This window comes from Cynoglossus semilaevis, chromosome 7, assembly GCF_000523025.1.
Source record: "Cynoglossus semilaevis isolate Cse_v1.0 chromosome 7, Cse_v1.0, whole genome shotgun sequence".
Classification (NCBI taxonomy): Eukaryota; Metazoa; Chordata; class Actinopteri; order Pleuronectiformes; family Cynoglossidae; genus Cynoglossus; species Cynoglossus semilaevis.
This window is the reverse complement of record NC_024313.1, coordinates 8,271,019-8,296,876: the sequence shown is the minus strand read 5'-3', so window position 1 is coordinate 8,296,876 and position 25,858 is coordinate 8,271,019. Positions and strand designations below refer to the sequence as shown.

General features: G+C 40.9%; 1 protein-coding gene across 6 annotated transcripts in view; it reads right to left on the bottom strand.

Moving 5' to 3' along the window:
* Positions 1 to 25,858, bottom strand: part of klhl29 (kelch like family member 29) — a 178,016-nt gene that overhangs the window by 68,288 nt on the left and 83,870 nt on the right. For all 6 annotated transcript variants that reach the window (XM_017033616.2, XM_008313210.3, XM_025056609.1 and 3 more), the window contains 2 exons: positions 18,626 to 18,773; positions 15,515 to 16,054 (listed from right to left, as the gene is read on the bottom strand). In XM_017033616.2, coding sequence (XP_016889105.1) covers positions 15,515 to 16,054; positions 18,626 to 18,773 — 688 coding nt within the window. The remainder of the gene's footprint in view (positions 1 to 15,514; positions 16,055 to 18,625; positions 18,774 to 25,858) is intronic.

The following is a 25,858-nucleotide window of genomic DNA, read 5'->3' as shown; positions in this document are numbered from 1 at the left end:
TCCCACAGAGTAATTGCTTTGAGAAATGAATGGGAGAATGCCAGAGAGAATGACCTGCTTATTAAACATACTGAATACCTAATGGGGGAAAATAATGGATGCAATTTTTGACAATATGTCTGCCGCACTTAGAGCGGACACACAACTGTATGGCGAGCGGCATGCACGCACTCATAGACGTGGAAACAAAGTTGCCATTGGCCCTGTCTTTCATCATCTCCCTCCACTCCTCACATTCCACTCCATTGATGCTTGTCAGTTGGCCGTCTGATTACTCCCAGGACAAGGAGTGTGAACGGTGAACACACACTAGTTTAGGGGCTTGCGTTCAGTGAGTCTTGAGTGAGCGATATGGCTCTCACTTTCAATCAGCCACAGCGCATAGCATCCGCTGGCTCCAACAATAGAGACAGTGAGAGGGAGGGGCCACAGAGGGTCCGGATTTGTCAACAAACAATGGCCGCCCCCCTCGGAGCCATGCAGATACACCTGAATGCCTGATGGAAAAGCTAATTATGGCTTCTTGTGTGGATCTGTGAGCACACCAGAACAACCCATCACCAGTGGGGACCATGAAACTGCGTATGGCATCCCAATTTTCAGGTTTGGTGCAGAGCGTGGTGTGTCCAGTGGGATCACAGCGGCTCTTAGAAAAACAAACATCTCAATACCCTTGATGGAAAGATCTCTCGGTGCCTGTCAAGTTTTTCCAGCACACAGTCAAAACAGATGTGTAAGAATGGTGGCGTGGTTTGTTTTGTGGTACCCAAACATTCCCATAGCGATGCAACATCCTACTTTTTTTTTCAAATATATCCGTGGATGACAAGCCGCAGATAAAATTCACCAGAGAAGTTTCCTATCCCCAAGCTCTTCCTAAAATAATAAAAACAGCCTATTTTGGTAGGATTGGTTGACACTCTATGCAAAGGGGTTTTGAAGCATGAGCCAACTCTGCTGCTCAGCCTAGTAACTCTCCCTGAACACCGCAGCCAATGGAATCATCGCGTGAGGTTTCACATGGCCAACCAGCGTTGCTGTTATAAGGTATGGTTAGTCATTACTGAGCTGTGATTGGTTGCCGTAAAAAGACCACACCATTGGTTACCAACAATGGAGCCATTTTGGGGTTCTACGTATAATTAACATGGCCCACCATTTTGTCTCTGTAGAAAAGTTGAACAACGGAAGGGCATATTCAAAAGCAGCGTTTACTTAATAAGTATATATGAAAAAAAAAACCTCAAAATTACTTTAAATTATTATACCATCCATATTTTACTGCCTTTGTTTATTTATTTTTTATTCTAACAGCACAAAAACCCAACAACAACAAAAAACCATACAGCTACAGTATATCCACATGGATCACAAGCTGACTGCAGATCTGTTCCGTCTGACCTTTCTGTTCTTTCAGACTTCCAACAATCAATTTCCACCAACACTCTCAGCTTAATTACTGAGAACAAACCATGCTGTCTGATCAATAATTCAATGTACAACTCCACCATAATGGGTTTTCTTTAGTTAGACAAAACAACACAACATCAGTGCAATTTTCAGGACCATTTTCCCCTTAACGTGTGATCATTTCATCTCACCGCATTGAGATTTAGACAGAGATTACTGATTAACATTGTTGTTTGCCAAATAAGGCTGCACATATTGGATTTCAATGGAATTTAAATTCATTTTAAAACAATAATTAATAAATGAACATCTATTTGTGGATTCTACACATTTTAAGTTAGCACCAGCTTTAAAAAACAAAAAACGTTCTATTAAAATGCTCTTACGATGATTGGTTTTAATTAAGTAAAAGCACATATTTGCGATCAAGGTGACCTTCTTTTCTCATTTTAAAAAGCAAGCATCAGCACTGGCACAGACATCCAGGCTTTTGATAAGAAGGGAGGTTAGAGAACGTGTTAAATAATAACGAGAAGAAGAATAACGTGAGCAAAAAAAAAAAAAAGAGTGGCTTTTAATCAATCCACATAAAAGTCATTCCAGGAACAAAAAGATTTCCTGGTGCTGCTATTCCCAAAATGTCTCCTCCCTGCACAGCAGAGAAAAACTTCTAATAAAACACTCATAATGTCAGGAAGTTTTACTGATTACACATTTTTAAATGGGGTTTTCTGTAAATAAAAAATAATATCTTTTGACCTTTGGCTCTTGCAATGAATTAATAAACATTTATTTTTTTTGTCTACAAAGTTGACTTTTTATTACCAAAATAAATGGATAAACAATATTAGGAGGAAAATAATAACATTTACCTAGCAACAGTTAATTGTCATCATGGGGGTCTAAGTGTTTTTTTAATAGTTATATGAATAATGTCTTAATTTGTTAATAATAAATGCTGCAAAAACCTGATTGGTTGGTTAAAATGTATATCAACTTTACTGAACAAAAAATATCTAAAAATATTTGTGGATAGTGCCAACATTATAATATCTGTAACAACAGAGTTGAACTTAACAAAAATGAGTCAGTAGTTTTTTTTTTTTATTCTCAGATATTAATTATTATTATATTAAACATATATACACTACAGTACTCAAAAATAATGAAAATAATTTAAATAATTAATTTTAATTTATTATATATAATATATGTTATAGACTGATTATTATGATTTTTGTTATATGATTTCTATGATAAGACAATTGGGAATTTTTCTTTAAAATAAAGATCTGAAATGCCACTCTGAAATGCCAAAACAAATAAATAAATAAACAAAAACTAAATAAATAAAAGGAGATTTTAGGAGACATTTTTGTTTTCACGTCGTCTCCACCTCTGGTCGATTCATTTTGAAATGTCAACTTTTAACAGGTGCTAAATGTCACGATCACTGACGGGCTACTCATCTGTCTGCCATCTGCTGAACAAGCGATGCCTTACGTAGATAAAAAGCCAGCAGATGTGTAACCCAATCCAGGCCGCGTCTTCTCCTCTAAGAAGCAATTACTCTAAACAGCCTCTAAGACGTACCTCGAACACAATCAGCGTCGCATTCATTCATTGGAGATGTCTCAAAAGTCGACTCCCGGCAAATCACCTCATACGGGGCCTCGCGGATCACGGAGACCCCTCGAGTCTCGAGCTGTTCTGATTTCACCGAGTGAGAGAGCAGTGGCGTCATGGAGCCTGGGAGAATAGTCCATGATGAGGACGCTTTAGTTTTTTTTTTTTTCTGCTTAAATGCTGAGCCCGGCTGAGCTGCAGGAGCTTTAACAATGGGAGGGGGGCACTTTGACAGAAAGGAGAAACTTGTGCCGCCCCAAAGACACCGTCTGGGCCTTTGTTGCCTTCTCCAATAGACACGCAGGGAGAGATATGAGCAGCAAACAGCACAGACTTCGTCCCCTGCACTGCACACACTTGCACCTTTTCATATGGCGTCCCTGGTGTGAGGGTCTCACACACGCACAGGCACACAGACAAATGCATGGGCAAACAATTGTCACAAGTAGAACAAAGTCAGGGCAAATACATACACAGGCTTTGAGTAGGAAGATCATAAACAAAGAGAGCTGTGGGAGCATCTGTTGGCCTGCAACAACACTCTGACAGGATGTCATACCGTGTTTTCTTGTTTCTGGGTTTTTTTTTTTTGGTAGAGCAAAGAGAAAAAAAAATAGTCTCTGGTCTTGCCTGGTGTTCTGCCGTCCTCATTATCCAGACGGGGGGACAATAGGTGACAAGTGGTCAGACTCCCTCAAACATGTTTTATCTGGAGGATACGTCTGTGGTTTGCAAACAAGAGCTGAGCTCTGCTTCATCCCCTCATTCCTCTGGACAAAAAAAAGGATGTTTTTTCAAATGGAACATAAAGTGGTGAAAGCTGCCTCAGATTTTGTTCACTGTGCCCTTGTAACAAATATATTTTATTACAGGATCTTGAAGAAGTGCAGGGACTTTATTAGTTTGAAAAAAAAAACAACCCAAACTATAAAAACTGGTATCAGTAGCTGTTAGAAAACAGGAAGGAATCAAAAGTGGGATTTAAATCCATCCCTTTCCCAGGGTTCTTGGTGATTTCACTGTGGTGAATGACAGAAATAGAGAGACAGAACGTCTTCCTTTTTTCGTTGCAATCAGTCTAGCGTGAGTCTAACCCCCAACAGATGCACCATGGGAGTTTCTTTACCCGAAAAATAACTGGGACATGACTTCTGTTCCAAAATTATTCAAAGGAAGTTGTTGAGTTTTATTTCAGCAGAAAGCATTTTCGGCTACAAAAACATATCACGCCATGATGCCTATATTCACTCCCAATTAAAATGTTCCAAACGAGTTTGGTACTCTGCGATGGTTGTAATTAACGGGAACAGAGGGGATTTTTTTTTTGTCCCTCAAAAAGCTCCTAATTATGATGCAGACAGATATTACAGACGGTGCCAATACCTCTCACCAAGTCGCATCACAGTAGACTCAAAGGGACATAAAGAAGATGTAATTGTGGTATCCACAAGATCCTGCCACAGACAGCTCGCTTTCTGTCTTTCTGTAACTACCTAAGAAGCTAAGAGTCGACCTCTTAATCAAGGACGGGACATATTATATATTTTTGACATCTCAGTGTCACGTATTAAGGTGCATGGAAATCCACTGGAAATGTGTCTCCGTTAGTGTTTTTAAAGTGTCAGTGCTGTATAAGTGAGCAGTCAAAATTTGAGTTGAAGAAAAGTGAAACTTTTTCTCCCTGTTACAAAAACTTTCAGTGAAAAAAAACTAGAAGAGCTAACCAGAGGTACCTCGAGAACATAGTACTGAAACACAACTAATGATGTGATGGTGGGAATTCAATTAGGCTGTAAATGACCTCGTTTTTGACACTTTAATGTTGTATACTCACAGCCATTCCATCAGTTAGTGTCAAATTTGCAACATCATGTTTTTTTTTTTTGTAAATGTAAGAACCAAGCAAGCAGGGCAGGAGTGTGGACTAATGGGATGTAATGAACACAGAATTAACTAATAATTATAAACTAATTAGTTAAATTAACTGCTCCTCTGATAAGCCAAAGTCACTTCTCTCATTTGCCGGAATTAATGACAGGCCGCTGAGTGTCTCTTCTCAACTAAGACCCTTGTTGTCTTAGGAGAACCATTGGATGGTTTGTGTTTGACGAAGCTTAGGATTGTGTTGCCCCTTGTCCACCATTAAAGATTTCAATAAAAAAAAAACAAGATAATAAAAAACAATTTTTATTATCATGTTTTGCTATTGGTTTGTATTGTGTATTTGGATTAGCAGTGGAATTATTATAGAGTCTGCACCGTTTGAATGTGTAATAACATTTTAATCTGAAAAAAAAACAACATATATATTATATATATTGTATTATATATAATAAAATATATAGATAATTTCACAAATTAATTTAGAGCATAAATACAGAAAACTGTATGCGCTGCAGTGCTGCTTTTTGCACACACACATGAGTAACTTTTAGCCCAACAATGTCACAAGAGGGAAAAAACAACCCAATTGTAATGTGGAGCTCATGATGTCGCTGGTTGTTGTAGATAAGAAAATGCTTGGAGGGGATTTGATTAGAACTGTGTGGCTATGAAACACTCCTCCATCTTGCTCTTAAATTATATTTCTATTCTGGTGTTTTATATAATATACTGTCTGGTGCTGAATTCTGTCTAAAAAAAAATCCAGGTTGGGCAGAATAAATCATGTGGACAGAGGTCTTCCGTATCAGTAGGAACATAACCTTTCGGATGATTTCTGTGGAAACTCTTTGTGCTTCACCTTGTGAAGGTTGACTGAACGTGCAGGTTCTCTGGGTACTTTAGGTTGTGCACGTGGCCTAACAAGAGTCCTGTCACCCTCCTGTACTGGGCACTTTGTGTTAGTCAGACATCGGTTTTAACCCTTTATTAACACTTTTTTTTTTAAATCCCAGAAATAAATGGTATGAAATTAGAACTATGATACAGAGCAATGATTACAGCTATGATAGCTTTGAGCTACATACTATGAAACCGAACATAAAAAAAAAAAAAAATCATCTCGTTTTTCGATGTGGCTGCTAGGAATTAAAACTTCATTTTAATTCAGCTCTTGGTTTAGAGTTGCTGCTGTACTAGTGGTTGAGATATTCTGCATTGAAACACTGTTCTCACTGTTGCTGCTCCATTGCTGCTGGGTGTCGGAGAAATGTTCCGCTAGTACATAAATACAACATTAAAGGTTAAAAGCTATGGTTAAATTACTTTATAAAAACACCGCAGGCTACAGTCACTGGGGTAAAATAAGGTACACTTATTCATTAAACATTTATTTAAAATGTATGTACATTAGTTGTTAGGAAAGGTTTAAGAACCTTGTTTTAAATTTTAGGAAAAAAAAAATAGGAATAAGAAACTAATTAAAAGTTCACAGTAAAGTTTTTCACTAATGCCCTTATCACAGCCTGAAACCAAAAAGCCAAATTTAACCAGAACCTCGTTCTCAGTCCTTCTCTTACTGTACATGGTACCCACATGGGTAATGTCTTCATCTGGGCCACGCTACTTACATCCAAACTGACCCAAAACAACAGCAAATCCAACTAACAACTGCAAAAGTCCCAAGTCGACGACGCAGCTTCAGGTAAATGTCACACATCCCCCCGAAGACAACGTTGTGCTTACTGGGTAACTTTGTGAAAGTCGCAGCAATCCAAGCAGAAAGGTTAGTGGTGGGGGGGTGTGAGGTTGTATGAAGGAGTCTTCTCAGCAGACTGCACACCTGAGATGAGCGGCCAGTCTGTGGTGGAGTCAAGCGAGTAATCTTTGCATTTTATCGAATTTTTGTCCTGGCCTTTTTCTACTTTGCCTCTCTTTTTCTTTTTCAATCAGCTTAGTTCGTCTCTTCAGGAACAGAGCAGTCCATTAGAGAACTCGATGGCTCTACAAATCCCGACTGCGTCCAGCACGCTTCGATACCTATATATGGCTGAGGTGTTCTCAGATAGTTGTATTCCAAGTTTTGACTCTCTAAATCCAATCTTGTTTTTTATAGTGCAGTTAAGCGGGCAGTGCCTTTATCTGGGAGACAGATATACAGTGACTTTTATAGCGGAATAATGGCAATAATCAACACTGTAATTTGGAAATGTAACCTCTCGGAACAAAACACAATCCATTAAGTTAATAAGCCGATAGCATATCGCTGCTTCGGCATCTCCTGCTCTTTCGTCTTATTTCTAAAGAAGACCTAAAACCCGTCCGACTCAGAGAGTGCACCGCTGGCCTACAAAGATCTCTTTATTGCAATTTAGGCCATTATCATTTGTCTGTGTCACGGAGGAATTGTCCACAGTAACTTCACATGCCTGGCCAGATGCCGGATCTGGGCAATTATTAGTTGGAGAGAGGAGCCATACCTGCTAATGTCCAGTCCTGTCATTAGTATTTATTAGACACACTCTGCTTTATCAAACTCATAAAAGTTTTTACATGTGGAAAGATCTCTGCCTGAGATTAGAAAAATTCAAAGTGGACTTTAGGGACTCATACAACTTTTCTCTTGGATGCTACAAAGTATCTGCTGCTTCTATGGAGAACTGGTCACTTTTGCATTGTAAACATGCCTTGTTATTTGACAGAAACAGTTACTATTGATCAGCTTTTTCAATGTGCTGCATTTTATTTAAACTCAATTTATATTCATGAAAGTTAAAGAATTAAGTTGTTTTGCATTTCAAGCTACCCCATTTGGGGTCACGACCCCAAGGTTGAAAAACACTTAATTATATTATCACTCAGCATCTTCAGTGATGTAACAGTGATGATGCTTACCGCCACAACATTCTTATATTATTATATTACCATTTACCTCATACACCATGTTTAAATAAATGTCTTTTTTCAGCCCTCGTTTTGTTGGAGAACAATAATCATCGTTCATTTTCAGCTTTTACAGTGGCACTTGAACCTGAACTATGTGTGATCTTTTTTTATTGATTTACAATGTTAAGTATTAGTGATTATAAAGTAAAAAGAAAAAAAAACAAGTAGCTTAGCCGAACAAAAGAACCTTGGAAATAATGAAATAAAATGCGCACGCGGCTGGCTCAGAAAATGCTTGCACATGGACCATTGCTAATGACCCCATGGCACACTGGAGAGCTGTTCAGTTTTATAATACCGTAATTCATTAGACAATACAGCGTAAGAAATTGTCACGAAGGGAAATAAATATTTTAATGAAATGCAGTGGAAAGATATCTGACCATGACTTGCAAAGTGGTAATAGATTCAATAACCCAGATTAGATCACACCACTATGTAATAAACTAATTGAAACAAAAGGAAAATTAAACCTCCAGCCTTTGGTTGTTGCTTTCTTTAAACACAGTAATAAAACGATTTATTAGCTCAGAAAATTCAACCATAAAAAAAATTTGACTGAACTCAAAAATGAGGACATGGAAGAATCGGAGCAATTTTTTTTTTTCATTATTCACACCTCTGATAGACAAAGCTGTGACTTTGGATATAAAAAGAAACCTATCGAGAGTGTGTGACTGGATATTTCCAACATAAACAGCTCCCTGACAATTACTGTCAATAATAAGACTGAAATAGTTTTATATTCACTAAGATTCAGACAGGATTGGAATAACTCATCATAACCAAGTAAGAGGAAAGGTGAGGGGCACAGTCAGGACGTTGGTTTAAGAAATTAATAGTAAGGGAGAAGGACGACGAGGAGAAAAAAAAAGTAAGAAAAGGCAAAGGCTAAATATGGATATGGGAAGCAGGTGGATGTTACGGCGTTAAGGTACAACAGCATGGGGAGGTGTGACGTCAGCAGGAGGATAACAGCAACAGAGAGACAATTGCAGGGGACAGGTGGGGTGGAGGGGTGGGAAGAGAGTATAGTTTGAGGGAAGGATGGGGGAGGGGGCATAGATACAGTGCCCGCTCTTGCGTGGCAGAGAGCGGGCAGCGTCTCCGTAGCTGCGCTGCATCTGTGATTATGCATGTAGCAGCCGGGCTGTCAGGCTCCAGGTCCTGCGACTGTGCCGCCACTGAGCTTTATCTCGAAATCCTGGTGATTAATGAAGCTGGTTGCTGCGTTGTGCATGGTGGAGGTGGCGCAGGAATGATCAATCTTAATGAGCTATCCACCGTCCTTATATTAACTGTGGGGGGAATATAATGTATGGGGCCCCTGGTGGGGCTCCTATCCTTTAAAATACCATAACGAGGGAGAGGAAGAACGAGGGCAAGCAGCTTTCCTTTCTCCGCTTATGACACACTCCCACTTCTCTTCTCCCCTCCCGCTTCTTTCTGCTGTCCCCAGAGAGTAGCAGCAGTACTAGAGAAGTACTAGAAACTGTTAGACATCTCAATGGAAGCCATCCTTAGCCAATTTAAAGAGACAGCGTCAAGTTGCTCTTACCCTAAATCTGGACCACTCCGGCTGTTCTGTGATGAGACTTTTACGTCAATATCATTAACATGTACAGGCCCCATATGGACTCACGTGCCAAGGTTACTCGTAAGCAAATCACCATCAAAGTGCACATGTTCATTTAGCAGAATTACCTGCACATACTGACTGAGGCCACGGTGGATAGAATTAATTTCAAGCTCATAAATAATTTGCAAGATTCTCTGCGCTGATAAAACTTGTTTGGCTTCCACTGAAGCTGACGAGAATCACGAAACACTATGATAGGTTGAAAAATATTTTTGAATTTAGTATATCGACCACTGCAGATCTACTTGAACTAAATTACAAGGAGTGCTCACAATCAATACTAATTATTATGTAGACTTAAATAAAAGTTAAGAAAGGTTACGTTAATTCACAAAGTATTTTCTACTTAGGGGAAGCGTTTAGAGGCAGTCAGAAACATCTGCGATCTATTCGAGGCTGACATGGACAGACAGTGAGAGAGAAAAGAGTGAGACGTAGGGGGCGTTAAGGTGGGGGGTTGTTAATTCATGTGCATTAATTAATGGTCTCGGTGCGGCTATCACCGACTGTTTTTAATAACAGCTCTGAACACGATGCTATGCTAGCAGTTATTTTGTGTGGTTTAATCAAATGTATTTTTTTATGCATCAGTAATATCGTCGACCGTACTCCAGGCTTTGTGCCTTCTCCGGTCCACAGACCCATATTCAAAGCTTATTATAGTATTTAATTTATTACATCCAGTAATATCATAACATTGTGTAAAAAAAAAAAAAGGTCAGTGCACATGGCCGGGCTAAATAACCTTTAGTGAGATATGATTGGTTGTCCAGCAAACGGGCGTTTTATCTTCTGTATTTTCACAGCAAAACAAACGCAGTCAGGCTGTGTCAATAATTACTATCTCCCTCTAATTTGGGGATTAATAATTGCCTCACTCAGTGGCGACACGGCAGTAATAATGGCTGAAGAACCAATACATGTGGACAGTAACGCTTCAGTGCCAATACGCTGTGGCCGAAGGTAAACAAGAGCAAATACATAATTTAAGTCCTGCTGAGAACCAAGTTTGCTTAGAGCAGATGAGGCAAATGAAATGGTTAGAGGGGAGGAAAGCTGAGCCTCAGGTCTGCAGGCGCCAGTCTCGCCATGGCAAAGAAAAACACTGATCTTAACTCAGCAAGGCATCTTAATTGCATTCACTAGCAGCAGAGCAGCTCGGTCCCCAGATGATGGCTGATGTGAGCTGACTGGAAGATGAACTTCCTGGGCAGAGAGAGGAGGCTGGGTGCTGCTGGTTGTGTGCAACCCTGTCTAATGTCTCTCTCCTTCTCTCTCTGTCTGTCTCTCTCTCTCTCTCTCTCTACTACCGCCGCGTGTTTCATCCCTTGTGCTTTTTACACATGTGATCCCTTGTGTGTGCAGGTGAGTGAGACGCAGAGAGGGAGAAACAGAGGGAAACGGAGGGGAAGTGAAAAGGGCAACGAAAGGGAAGAATATGTCAAAATGGTATTTGACACCGAGGCAGAAAACTGTAGCACAGATCTTCATGGATGTACAGGCTTTATTATATTAGACTGTGAAAATGCAATTTAAATTCTATTAGGCAAAAGACATGTTTTCACTAAACAACCTATTTCTTTCCGTAACTTTTTTTTTCACAATCTTGTTGTTTAAAACTTAAGTTTTATTCACCATTTTAGTCTTAGTCTATTTAGAGTGCAAGTTTCATTTCTATGTTGTTTGTTTGTTTAACAAATGCAGTTTGTTTCATACTAGTTTGTATTTTTCTGTATTTCTTTTTTTTTTCATTTTTAACCACATGCTATCAGCTCTAACCACAGCTGAGCTACCGGCAGTCATTTTGGTTCAGAGTTCTAACCAAGATGGAAAAAAACAAATCATTTGGATGGCTTGTGTAACGGAGGCACCATCTAAACAAGGCGGGCTATGAAGAAATAATAGCTTCCTTTTGATATTAATGTGCTTTTTCCCTGCCAGGAACTGCTTTTAAAAAGGCGCTCAATCACATCTGTAGTCAGGAAGTCTTTCCCTGCTGATCTCGCACTGACTTCCAGCCGCTGATATTCATCAGGACAACCACTGATTTTAATGACTTGGTCAATAGACACACGGCAAATCAGCTCCCAGCACCATCCACCTGCTTGGTTCTCCTCTTTCTCTGACAAGTTTTACTTTGTGTTTTTTATTTTTTACTTTTTATAATTACAGTCATTCAATGTTGTTATAATTGTTTATAGCTACAAGCTGAAAGAGAGAGACGTGGAGAAATGAGTGTGTGATAAAACCTTTGGTAAGGGCAACAAAGAAATTAACCACTGGGAAGATGGAGGGTGTTTTGATGTGTTTGCTGTGACAGGCTGATATTATAAAACATCCTGCTGAGGATGGTGAAACCAGGTAGGAAGATCAGAGCCTGGTGACTGACATATCTCAGTAGGTGATGAGGTTAAAGCTGCCTTCAAGCTGCTCTGTGTGAATCTTCGCTCACACCCAAGCACACAAACATATGGCATTTACTCAGCCATAAACAGGCATATACAGTAAACAGAAATGCAGGCAAATCCGACAAATCCATACACAGACAGAATCACACGCACTTGTGCGCGTGCGTGCGGACTCACAGGAGCACGGAGTTGCTGATGTGCCCACTGATGCATCGCAAAGACAAATTGCTCCATTTGAAGGCAAGCCAAATCAAATATAGAGTGTGATTTCTGTCACTGTGCTGCTCTGCTCTGCTCGAAGCCAGCCAAACTGTCATCTGACCAAACATCCATGCAGTAGCCGCACAAGAAGATCTACACACACACACACACACACAAGCCCATATATCAAGTGGCGGCGCAGCTGTCAGCTTCCTCAACGTTCAGGGCTTCGCCATCCAAAAAAAGAAGAAAAACCTCTAAACACCAGTTCCTGGCATTGTGTCTGTGCTCGACTTTTTATTAACTCAGCAGCACAATCATTCAAGCAGCTATGGTACTGAAACAGCTTGTCAGAGAAACGGTTTACTCAAGCAGAATTTGACTAAACGGTTCATAACTAATAGGCTGAGCGTCCAAATACAACTTTAAAGAAGGATGTAAGCCTTCCACAGCATATGGAATAAAGCCTAAATGTTATGTATCCAGTCTAAGGACAAAGAAAGGTATTTAATGTGTTTTTTAATTATGCACTTTGTTCTGTCTGTTAAACATAAACATATTTTGAAATTGATGTATGCAACGTGATCCAAAAAACAGGTCCTGTAATTGGTTGAGAGATCAATTAAAACATGCTTGCTTCTCAGCACCGAACAGCAATGGTCAAGTGTTGACAACATTTAGGGTCAACAATATTTATAGGAGTAAAAATACATCTGTGCATAAAGGCCAATGGCAAATACATACTAAATGAGTTAGAGGTTTGTTTTCATTTCCTGAAGATACAGTGTTATATGTGCTAATGTGTGATTGATCGTACATAAGAAAATGATTTTGTATTCGCATTTTCACTTTCCATTACTATTTTTGTGCAACATACTTTATGCCAGATGTGAACGTGATGCTCTAGAATCTAATGTTCTAGTGTAACGTTGGACAGCATCCAGAGCTCAGCCAAGAGACGACTGTGGAAACCTTCACATGCTTTTAACGGCTTTTCACAAATCTCCCTCTGTTGCTTCAGAAATGTTTTAAATGCTCACGAAATGTCAACAGCAGGTATGGGATAATTGTTAGAGAAGAAATAGAATGCAGCTGGTGAGAGCTGGACCTCCATATACACTACACCCAGGAAACATAACAGTCGACACCCTTAGCTCCAAGATATAAGGTGTCCCAGGAAACATAACAGTCAACACCCTTAGCTCCAAGATATAAGGTGTTAATTGATTTGAAACAGAAGGCATAAGTCCTTCATGGGATGGGATCTGTGACTTCTTGTAGTGTAGGCAAGAACGCTCTAGAAAAGGAACGTCACAGAGGCATAGATAATCAGGAAGATAGGAGAGTTCAGGCCGTGAATTTTAGGTGAAGGGCTTTAAAGGTGCCATTGTTGGTATTATAGCTGCAGAGATAAGTATTCTTCTCAGCAGACAGGTCAGCTTAAAACACGTCGAGGATGCAAATTCCCTTAGCTGAAAATGTCACCTTTTCCGGCTGTCCTTTTGAAATTGCCCCAATGGTGTGGTTACTAATGTATATCCTCTGCCAAACCGAATGAAAAACAGCTGGAATGGTGGAGGAGATGTGAGTACCTCTGTTGGCAGTTTGACCTTCATAAAAGGCCGCACGAGATTTAGAACGTGTGCGACGTCTAGGAGTGCATTCAGGAATATTTTTTTTTAACAGTTCAGGTCAACGTAAATCAAGCAAGTTTTTAATTACACAAACTATCTGTTCCTCGTCTTTAAAGTAGATCTCCACTTTCAATAAAACTCTCTTTTTTTTTGGCCTGTTAGAAAAAGGTCAATACATTTTGACACGTTCATGGTTAATGGGTCGCGGCAGTCTATTCTACCTCACATTCCAGAGGCTGGACTCAGTCGAGGGGCTCGTCTAATTATCCATTTCCAATTCTACCTGCAGTCTCATTTCAATATATTGCTGGCAGCCCGCAAAATAATTGCTTTTTTGCAATCTACAAGTTCATTTGCACACATTTTATTGATCAAAATGAGTCAGGAAAAAGAAAACAATCTAAACCTAAATTAAAAGCTTCATTAAATGTGAAAATTGGTCCGGGGATTGTGAGCATCTGTTTCTAGAGCTGTGCATCATAAACTCCAAGGTTAGACCAAACACCAATTTACAGCTGGCAAGATTACGGCACGGAGCTGAAGCAGTGGTTCACCTTCACAAGCACAGGGCAAATCAACGAGGTTTCCAACCAACTAAGAAGGAGAATTAAGGCCTTACAATCATTGCTACTAGAAGTTGAGGAAAGTCATATTTGAAGATTTTAAGAAGTTCAAGAAAATATATTTATAGTTAACTATACTCTCCTGTATATATTAACAATCCTTATGCCAGAATCACACAACTGTTTGTTCACACCTGATGGACTGATCACAGCATTTGTAAAAAATAATGTACTATACTGTACATACAACTAGGGCTCTACATGGTTCTCAATGCAACTCCTTAACACACATTCAATACTAACACACAATCTGGAGTCAGGCTGTACAAATACCATACAGACACTCACCACTCCTCGCCTCATAAATCAATGCATGTGTCTAAAAAAGAAAAAGAAAAGCTGAATGCTGACTGATTAGTGGCATCGGAGCCTTGAGCCTCTGCCAGAGGGAATGTATTTGCACTACAACTCCTCTCTAGTATGTAGAGCCAGACTATCAATAGCAGTGACTGCCAGTGTTTTGCGCGTGCCAAGATTGCGCCTGTGTTCTTGTCGTACACGGCGGCCCTCTTATCACGATGGATAAACATGGTCTTATGATTCTTTAAAATGCAGATCACATCCCCACAAGGTGTATCGCTGCGAAACTGACAAGTCATGTGGATAATACCCTCTCGATGAACAAATGAACGGGTATGCAACGTTGCGAACGCGCTCCGTATTTACACGCGAGAATGAATGTTCTTTTTGTAGTTTAACAATATTTGAAGGAGGATTTATTTTTTGTATTTAAGATATATAAGGACACCTGTTTTCCCTGACCTTGGAGACGCTAAGATGTCTATTGGCTCGGGGTGGAAGTTGTATTTTAAAATCCTTCACTCTTTGTGGCCTTGTTTATGACTCCTGGAATAGAAACTGCTCTGGTACACGGACAGGAGGCAGAGGCCTATTTGTTTCATTTTGCCTCGGCCTCACATATGGGGAGGTCACAAGGAATAGAAAGATAAGATTACACTGATTTAATACCCTGAACCTCTCTGCCTTGGATTTACTTCTGAGCTTAGACTGCCAGCCGAACAGATCAGCTTTGATTTAGCCTTTGAAAGTTGGTCATGACAGGCTCCACATCTGAAGAAGAATGATTTTGTGAAAGTTTAAAGCCTCTAGTGATATGCCACATCAGCTGAGGCCAACTGTGCTTACCTTTCGGGTGTCCCGGGTCACTGAACTCGTACTTTCCCATCCCGACTGTCCGCAGCATCTGAAGCCCATTAGGACCATCCTGATTGTCTGCAGTTGTGGACTGAATCTGTCCTGCGGCCACTGCTGCTGCTGCTTGTCCATTAGTCAGAGGCAGGGTATGGGGCTGGACGAGACCAGGGTGAGAGGTTAGATGACCGTTACCCATTACGCTATGGGGGCTTTGATGAACCACGTGACTGGCCTGGGCAGTAAGGACAGTCTGTGCGACGGTGGGCTGAGCTGAGTGGTACGGAGGCTGGCTAGGCAGGCTCAGTACCATTGTAGGTGGTTGCTGTGTAGACTGTGTCGTCAGCTGGAAGTGAGCTGTCATGAGAGAGTGTTGTGGGTGCACAGATGTCTGGATGGACGGTGTAACACCTATGATGGGTGACTGTGCAGTCACACTGTGGTTGAAAGAAGGCGGCTGAGGGATGGCGTAAGTGTGGGGCAGGAGGCTAGGCTGGCTCACCACTGCTACTGGTGCAGCCCATGTCCCAGGACCTGGTCGATAAACAAAAACGAAAAACGAGTCAATTATTGAATATAATGTTCTGTTTTATAATGACTGTACTGTGTACTTTAGAGTGGAGTATGCAGTATCTGCAGTCACTGATACCATCCCAGTTCCTTCTTCTCTTCTCTATTAAGCTGTCAACAATACATCTGCTTTGTGTGGACGATCTTTGCTTTAACACTCATCTAAAAAATACCACCATTCAAACTGAGCAACAAATATTCTGCCCCCAACAGAACTGTGGTTATGTAATACTGCTGCTTAATTTTACACCCGCATACAGTGGTGGTTAAATTGGTCAAACCATTTAAAATGAAACTTCGAGTGAAAATTAAATCTGAGTAATATAACAAACATAAAAGGAATTCAAATTCCAGAGTAAAATTCAAGTGAAATACTTTGGTTTAAAACTTTTGACACTGAATGTAGCCTTGACCTCAATGAAAGAGCAGAATGGGCTTCAAAATAGACCATAAAGTCCTATAGTTAGTGTGACATTAGATCAGCTTCTAGCATGTTTTATGTGCATTAGCAACAGCATTTCAGAAAGTATACATGATGAAAGCATGAGGCAGCCAGTACCATTAGCTGCGTAGGAGGCTTTGTTTACTTAGCCAATCATTTTCCTATCCTCGGGCATTTGATGCTGGGGGTGTGCTGGGAGGACAAGGCCATATTGAGCGTAAATGCCTCGGCGCTTTTTCACTCCCTCATCTCCTCCTGTCATAGTCCAACCTCCACAAATAGCCTAAAACATTGCCAAAGGGCCGAAGGCTACACAGCATGCAACAAGTTGAAGGAACGGAGAATAAGCTATTAATATTCATTGGGAAGTAAAAGCAATAAGGGCAGAAACAGAAAAGAAAAGGCCATCTCTATTCATGATTAGCACGCCACTGAGCTAATGGGCTGCTACAGTATTCGCTTTTGTACTGTATCATAATTACAGTCTTTAGATCAATTGGACCTTTATGTGTATCTTCAAGTGCACTTCTGGTGATATTTCAAGGCGTACCTTTGATGATGGCCTTCATCACAGTACATAAACACTTTCCTCCACATCTTGGCCTACGTATACGCGACCTGACTGAAACAAGGACCCGCACAGTTTTTTTTTTTTTTTAAAGTTATGAAAAAAAAGAATTTCTTAGACAACTTTCTTTGACAGCCAAACAACAGGAAAGTTTCTTTTGAAAGAAAGCGTTGATTAATTCTGGCACAGTTGGCAGAGAACTTTCTGGCAACACAGTTCAGTGAAGTGTGGAAAGAAGCTGGCTTCATTGATACCGCCAGCCACAGTTCAGAATCGCACGCAAACCCCAATCAATATGCAACTCTGCGCTTGGATTTGAGTGTCATATGTGAACGTGTGCCGCGTCGGTGACATCTTACTTCACTCATAGCCGCAGTGTGTGGGACCTGTGGTAGCGGGAAAAGACTGAGCAGAGAGGAAAGCCTTGTTCAATCACACACAACAATGAGGTTTCCAAAATGTCACGGCCAATTCGGTTGGACACTTAATGCACAGCGGGAGGCTGTGGCCACACGATGGGGAGCCGCCAGACAACAGGAGGCACACAAACTCCACCCTGCATTGTCTAGCAACTCAAAATGTCACTCTCAAATGGGCTTCGTAAGATATGTGAATTATAATTAGGAGGTGAGCAGAAAAGGCAGGAGCGGAGTTAAAAAAACATGTTTTCAGCACAATGCTTTGCTGCCACTGAGAAACAGCTGTCTACCATCTGGATTTGCTGAGCCAGAATTTCCACTGGAGCAAGCTCCGTGCCCGTATTATTCTTAAATGAGACACATTTGTGATGAGCAGGAGGCAGAGGCCATCACAGCAATGAAAGGGAAATTAACTGCTCCAGGGCAGATCCATTCTGGACGAGTTCATTACAATGAGAGTGAAAAAAAAAGCAAAAGAAAAAAAAAAAAAAAGCATCGACTTAACTCTTCAAGTCACACACTGCACTTAGGTGCAGCCATGGCTCAGTGTGTGTTTCAAAGTGGCACGGTTAGAATAAGGTCAACATCTAATCGAGACTGGGTGAAGAACAGTTGAAGGACTTTTAGAGTTTCACATTATAGGTTTAATTTAAACTATATCAGCTTCAATTAGTGATACAATCCCATTGAGGACAATGTAAAAAAAAGTTAAATTTGAGGAAAGAACAACTTGAATCTATTGACTCTCTTATAAATGCATTATTATATGCGGAGTTAATCAGGTTTATGTTAAGACGGTGTTCAGAGATGTACATTATGCATGGCTGCGTTGGGAAGGGATGCATGCTGCGGAAACAACAATGTATATACGCATATAGGGCAAGTCGTCCGCGATGCCTCATTAGCATCGGATGCTAATGCAGCCGCCCAGAGATGTGTCAGTGTGCGGTCCATGTACTGTACATGGAAACATCTGACACGTCCAGGCAAACGATGATATAAAACTTGTATCGTCATCAGCTCACTTCATGCAGAGCTGGAGTCGATGTCACTGTCAGGATGTTCGAGGCCCGTGTGTGTGCGTAGAAATGTGTATGATTCATTACCAGTGGGTTCGCTGTCTCGATGCTGCTTGGCAGGTGGCTCATCTGTATCCCACGGTGTGAGCTGGTTGATGGGCGTCTGCCCCCATCTCACCCCTGGAGCCAGCAGCAGTCCTGGGGTCTGGTTGTCTCCAGGTGACAAACCCGAGACCTGCAGCAATGACAACCAACACTGATTAGAGCAGCATACAAGGACAGAAGTTAAAAAAAATATGCAAGAACTGAAAGCAAAACACTTAACACCCCTTGATCTTTCCATCTCACTCTGATGTAAATTACTTAAAACTCAGTGTCAGTAGAATCTTAAGGTTGAAGTACAATGTCTTATTCATTAGTATGAAAAAAAAAATCACATCTATTTGAAGTGTTCTTTGAGGTAGGTAAGTGAGCATTATGGAGTGTAGCATATAATTAGAAGTGAGTGAGTGGTGATTACAGCATACATATGTATAATTGGAGCAAGAAAAAAATGTTTACAGCCTCATGAGACTTTACCAAAGGGCTGGAATTTCACTTTCAGAATGTAAATAACAATCACTTGTCTCCATCTGGATGTTAATTTCAAACTTTCCCCCAGAGAATTATTTTGGAATAATTTACAAACTAATTTCCTGTAAGGTTTGACACACTTTCTAACATGCAATAAAAAAAAAAAAAAATTAAAAAAATGAGTTATGCACAGACCCTTGATTTACCAAAGAACACAAATGCGTGCCCCATGACTGAGTGCCTCATTTATCAACCTATGGTAGTTCATTCACTCGTTCATCACTCGTTCATTCACTCGTCCATCCTGCAGCACTAAATCCATTCCAGTATCACAGGCCTGGTCAGAACCAATCCCAGCAGCTTCTGAGTAAGAACGGTTCATCCATCAGAGAGCTGCACACGGAGACAAACGACCATTCACACTCAAACTCTTGCCTTTGGTCAATCTGCAGCGGTGGTTCTCAAAGTGGGTGGCAGCAAGTTAGATATATATAAAATAATATTACTGCTTGAGACATATATTAATGTGCAACTTTTTAACTGCATGGAAATATCTGTAAACACGCTTTAACTTGTAAGAGTAACAATTCAGGACACAAACACAACAAATTGAGCAGTCAGAACGTCGGTGCAGGGAGAAGACGTGTGTGAGTACGGAGGCGGAGGGAAGCATTCAATTCAGTTCAAAAGCACTGGTATCTCTAATATTTGGCTGTGGCAGAGGGGAGTAAGAAATGTTATCAGGACGGCCCAGACTGATGAAAACACAGGGTTAATCACCACTGCACCCTGAGCAATATTTGCTTCCCCTATCTGCAGTTTGGAAGCTCGGTCTAACAGCCAGGCAGGGAGAGGCCGGAGCCAAGCCCTGATTCCTCTGTTCACTCGAGCCAGCATCCTGAGTTAATAGAAAAGACCTGGTCACTGGGCCCCCCTCCTGTGTCCTTGTGGTTGATCCCTGCATCCCACAATTCCATTATCCTTCCTGACCTGGCGTCAACTTCATTAAGCACGCCATCGTGCATTCCAACGACCGTTGAAGCTGAGTGCACCGACTGCACCTCAACAAAGCCGAAAACTGTAGCTTCAGTGAATTCACGTAAAACCTTCAAATTTCACGTCAACACTGTTTGCGCTATATCTTAACGTTCCCTTTAGATAAATTATAAACAGGTTGTTGTGAGACTGAAATGGTATTTCTGCAGCACAACAACTGATCTGTAAAAAAAGTTAAAGAAGCTAAGAAGTTTAGGAAATGTCACTGTCTTGACAAATCCATTGCGAAACTTCTCTGGCAGTTTGTAAGTGCTGCAGGAAGGAGAAATAAAAAAAAAAACATCTCAAGGCGAAGGAGAAGGCAGAGTGATGGAGTAAAAGGGTGACGCTCGGTTTAGAGAGAGACTGGCTGTCAGGTCTTTTTGTCCGGCTCAACCTGTCGACCTTAGACAAGAGAAAACTGCAACGGTTTACTCAGAGAATGCCCTAAGCGTTCAATTTCATCTAAGCGCCCTGGAGACTTCAGGAAGGAAAATTCAGAGTATTTTCAAGCTCTGGGTTTACTATATGGCCGACTATTTGTTTTAATGAGCATTTTCCCTCCTACACTCTGTTCTTTCCTGTAGTCCTTCTCCAATCATGTTTTATCCACTCCTCCTTACAGGTGGCTCCTCATTAGCTCGCAACATTTGCTGATGTACTCGCCTTTACCTTTGAACGGGCCTGATAACAGGGTCTCATTAACACCACCACCCATTTACCCAAGTCCAAAAACCATCCACTCTGCGGATGTGGAAGCATTCTGACATTGCTTTAGTGTTCCGGGGGGATGGGTGGGGGGGTGGGGGGAGATGTTCCTAATCATTACCATCATGTTGACAGCACATCAGCCAGCCTCAGATACAATCCCGGCTCTAAGATGATCAAGGTAGAATAGATTTTATACACACGCAAATAAAGTCAGACGTGTATTTTTACACAGCGGGCGAGGATACATGTGCACGCACAGAAAACCAGGATTACCAGAGGTGATGTTTATTGAGATGGCAGACAAACTTCAGGAGGGGAATACACACAAGGTACTGGGAAATGTCCTGCTGTTTTCCCCCTTTATTTTACTTCCTCTTTCCATTTCCTGTCCCCTCCTCCCCGGCTGGCCATTATCAACGGGCAGCAGATGGTTTCCTCTGACTCGACAAAAACCATGCTGGAGAATAGGACGGACGCCAGAGAGCTACTTTTTCTCCTGTGCCAAGCCGTTCTGTGATTGTTGTCAAGCTGGCAGGGGGGTGGGAGGTACTGCCTGCAATGCTGCTGCATATGGAGCACGTAGAGTAAGTGAAGAATGTGGTGCTTACACACACACACACCAACACACACCAACAACTTTTTTTTTGCATCAAAATCCACAAAGTACGTCACATCTTTTTGTGTTACTTAATGAATCTATATAAATAAATGTTTTCTTACAAAAATATTACAAAATGTAGACGATAAGGCCCATCATCAGGACACAACGTCAATATATTGAACTGTAAACGCACAGGGAAGCTTCCATTCTTCTCTTTAATAATATCACACCAATATACAATTGCCCACACAGCAAAGTCGGAGGATCCATCTCCCTCCTCAAACCTCTGGATGCTGTCGGCATGTCGGAATCAGTGTATTAAGCAGAAGGAGATAAGATCGCGAATGCATCAGGTCTATAAATATTCCATTTCTCCTCCATCAACACAGCAGAGACAGCAGTTTGATTCCCTCTTGCTATTTTCTTGGACACGGCAATAATGATAACAACCGTCACAGTGCAGACTGTGTGCTTCCAGATATTACAAACAGCATGTTAGCGCCTTCCAGAACCTCATGCCACTGGTCACCATCTGCTGTGGGTGCATATAGAAAAGGCCTCGTGGTGATCTGAGGCTCTGCAGGCTCTGAGTCATCCACAACATCCACATCCAAATAAACAGAAAATGTTTGCACTTGGCCTTGTTTTTTTATTGTTTTTTTTTTTAAACCTCAGTTTGTCCTCGTCTTTGGTTCATTGCACTGTAGATCACAGAAAAAGTCCCACCTTAAACAGTCTGCATAATCCCTGGCTCCTTGCATCTACGATTTTTTGTTTTGTGACATTGGTTTATATACCTAAACCCAAATTGTATAAGCTTCCCTCCAGTCACGAGATAGCTTTTCTTTCCCCCTGGAGAAATTACGTTATTGCCCGACTTGAGGAGAAATAGCGAGAATGGAAGTGAGAAACAGAGCAGGAAAGATGAGTATGTCTATAACTCCTCGGTCCCACAGCGGTAAACAATGTTACAGCACACACTGATCAAATCAACTAACTGCTATGAGATTTAATAACAGGGACTAGGTGAAAAAGTGCTGGTGCGGTCGTAGGAGCAAAGAAGGGTTTAAAGGAAATGGAAGTAAAGGAGAAAAAGAGAGAAATTGTAAAAAAAAAAAAAGAGGAGGGTGAATGGCTACAAATGCACAAACACACTAACAATAGTAGAGCGAGGGCCACAAAGGTACACACAAGAAGAAAACAATGAATTAATATTTGGGCTCCTCTCATTGATCCTGAACAATTTGACATTTGTTCTGGTCCACTCTGCAGCTTCTGTTATATTTATTTTACAAGAACCTAAAGACACACCCTCACAACCAGTCGTCTCACGGGGCTACATTTGTGTACATGCGTACACAAATGTAGTCAGAATCAAAACTAACTTTAACTGCAGTGGCGTCCATGCCATTTCCACATAGCTATAAAATATAATATTACAGTAATGGCACAGTATGAACAAATGATGTTCGGGCAAGAAAATGTAATTCAACAGTAACAGAATGGCTTTTTCTTCCCTATGGCTGAGTTTGGTCAGTTACAGCGGATTTGGCTGGAATGCGAAGACCGATGGAGATAATGGCTTTCCGGCAAGAAATGAAACAGCGAGAATAACTAAAAAAAAAGATGGAAAGATTGAGTAGCAGTGTATCCACAGTCATCCATCATATATCCATGTGTCATTGTCTGTGACAGTTCATTTTCAACTTTTCTAAAATACAGAGGGGGGGGGGTCCTTTTTTTCATTTTCTGGCTTCATCAAAAGGTTCAACCAAGTGCAGTCAAAAACTGAGCAGTAGTGCTAAGGCATACACCGAAGTGCAGACATCATTTCTTTCAAACCTTATTCATTAATGCATAAATTGACCTCATTTCAATGGCAACACAATGATGGGTAAATGTGAAAAAGATTTGTCCTGGGCTTCTGTAAAAAAAAAAATGGAACGAACGCTGAGGCCAGAACATCGGACAGCTGTGTCAATTTTTTTTTAGAATAGGAAACAGTTGAGCATCTTATTATAATACAAAGAGACCACAGCTGCTGAATGTTTGGCAGCCATCTTACGGAGTAATTCACTAAAGCAGTGTAATTGAGGTGCCATTGACGGAGGAAGGTCTGGGTTTATTGTTGAATTACAACACATGTTTTTACTTTAAATAAATCCGAGATTTTTTTTTTTTTTTTGTAAATCAAAATGTAGAAAGCTGCTTTAGTGAGAAAACTCCAGTATAAGTAGACTGATCTCTAGCCAAACTCTGTGTTTTAATTTGTTTTAATAAACCTGTGAGGTCTAGATCAATAATGTATACATTTTAATGTTTGTAAAAAAATCATAAAAATCAATATTTAGTTAGAACATTTTTGTTAGTATGACAATTATTTTATATGTGTAGATATAATTATGTAAAAATGTAAAAATAACACAACAAAGTATTCCTAACAAACAGAGACAGTACACGAACCAATCAGGTCTCTGCTGCCTCGCTAACTCGCATCATATGTTAAAACCTCCTACATCATCACAACAGTAAAATACTCAAGTCCAACCTCGCCCACCGAAATGACACTGAAGACTAGTGGTCCAGTCCGACAAGTACACAGCCCTGAACTGGCTAAATACTGACCGCAGGCAACACAAAACCAAACACAATGAAAGCCCACAGGACAAATGCCTGGCAGGTATGTATGATATTGATACAGAGAAAGGCTGCAGATATAGACACTTTAATTTCAAGCCCCAGGCCAAACAAGTGAAGGCAAACGAACTTCACATTCACTGACTCCCTCCGAAGACACAATGAGTTACGGCCTCTGAAGGCTGCTGCCTTAAAGCACAAAGAGCATGAATGGGGAGTATTTGGCCGACAGGTTTCAAGGCAAACGCAGGGCTGGTCTTATATCCCATGAGTCTGCAGTGCTCGCCCTCAAACATCACCTCCGTCTCTTTTCTTTCTGGTATTTTCCCTTTTTCTCCGTGCAGATAGCGTGGGCAGAGCCTTCCCCTTAAACACGTCTTATCTGTGGGACCGGGCATTACAGCAAAAGCTTTCACAGGACGAGTGACTACTGCTGAGACATGTAAGCTGTTTCTGCGGTTTCTTCTTCTTTCCTGTCAGGGTAACACCTCCCAAAGGAGCGTGTCAGGTAGCATGTCGCCCTTCACTAGCGCTGACCAGGACAGTGTGAGACGTAGCTTCTCCGGCAGGCCGTGACCCTGTCTGGTACGCAGAGAGCGTTTGAGAGTACAAAATATCCGCAGCCCGTCACAGCAGCAGATACAGAATGTACAGTGCATGCTTTGTCTCTGGGTTGGAATTCAGAGGAAAATAAAAATATGTCTAAGGGGTTCATTTGAGGTGCCTTTTTCCTCCCTAATTTTGTTTCATTTACTGCAACTGAGAAATTGTAGTAGCAAAAAAAAGTCAACATCAGTGAAAAACACATGAGAGGTCTTTGTATAGAGCTTCAGCTTCTCTATTATTATAAAAGACTAAAAAAAATATAAAAGACATTATTATTATGTTTCACAACCGAACCCTTGTAGCACCATTACAATGCTTTCACAGGAGGAAAATTGAAACGTTAAAGTCAGGTATTGGTTCTCAGGTCAGGAGCACAGAATGTACAATTTAAACAATTCTTTTGCATGTGCTATTTTCCTGAAGACACAACAGAAGGTGAGAGGTGAGGCAGGGTGGAAAGACCCCTTCTGATATTTGCTCCGTTCACCGTGGGAAGGTTCAGTTGAGCTCTGAAGTGGAGGAAACCTGTGTAGCTGTGTACTTTTGAGTAACAACAACAACAAAAAATACAGATCACCTCATTTTTCGTTCTGTTTTACTTCAGCGGGTTTGTATTATGAGATGCAAAAGGATTGGAAAACCAGATGAAGTCAGAGCAGCTGAGATGATGAGCTGGACTCCTGAAGGTCTTAAAACGTACTCGATGAGCTCAACAGAGCGTTCGAGAGCAGGCAATTTTCGTGACGCGCTCATACACAGTTAGATTATAAATGAGACAAAGCAGACAGACAGCTCGATGGACGCGTCCGTCCCGTGGAGCCTCCTATTGACTTTCACCGGGTATTGAGAGATCTGGCAGAAAAACAGACAGGCTTTGGTCAACAGGGAATCAACTACTGATAAGTCCGTTTCTGAGCAAAATCCGTAGAAAATCCCTTTTATATAAAGTCTGAAGTAGTTTATTGTTGTGCAGACTTTGTTCAAAATGGGTTTAGCTAGTAGGATTTAGTTCCTCAAAAAAGCACAAACTGAAGTGTTTTTTTTAATGAATGCATAACATAAATAACATCTACTGTGATTTATTAAAAAATGAAAAAATGTCCAGGTCGCTGTTAGCATCACGTGTTTGCTGTACTTTATGAGTTTCAGTCCTGCAG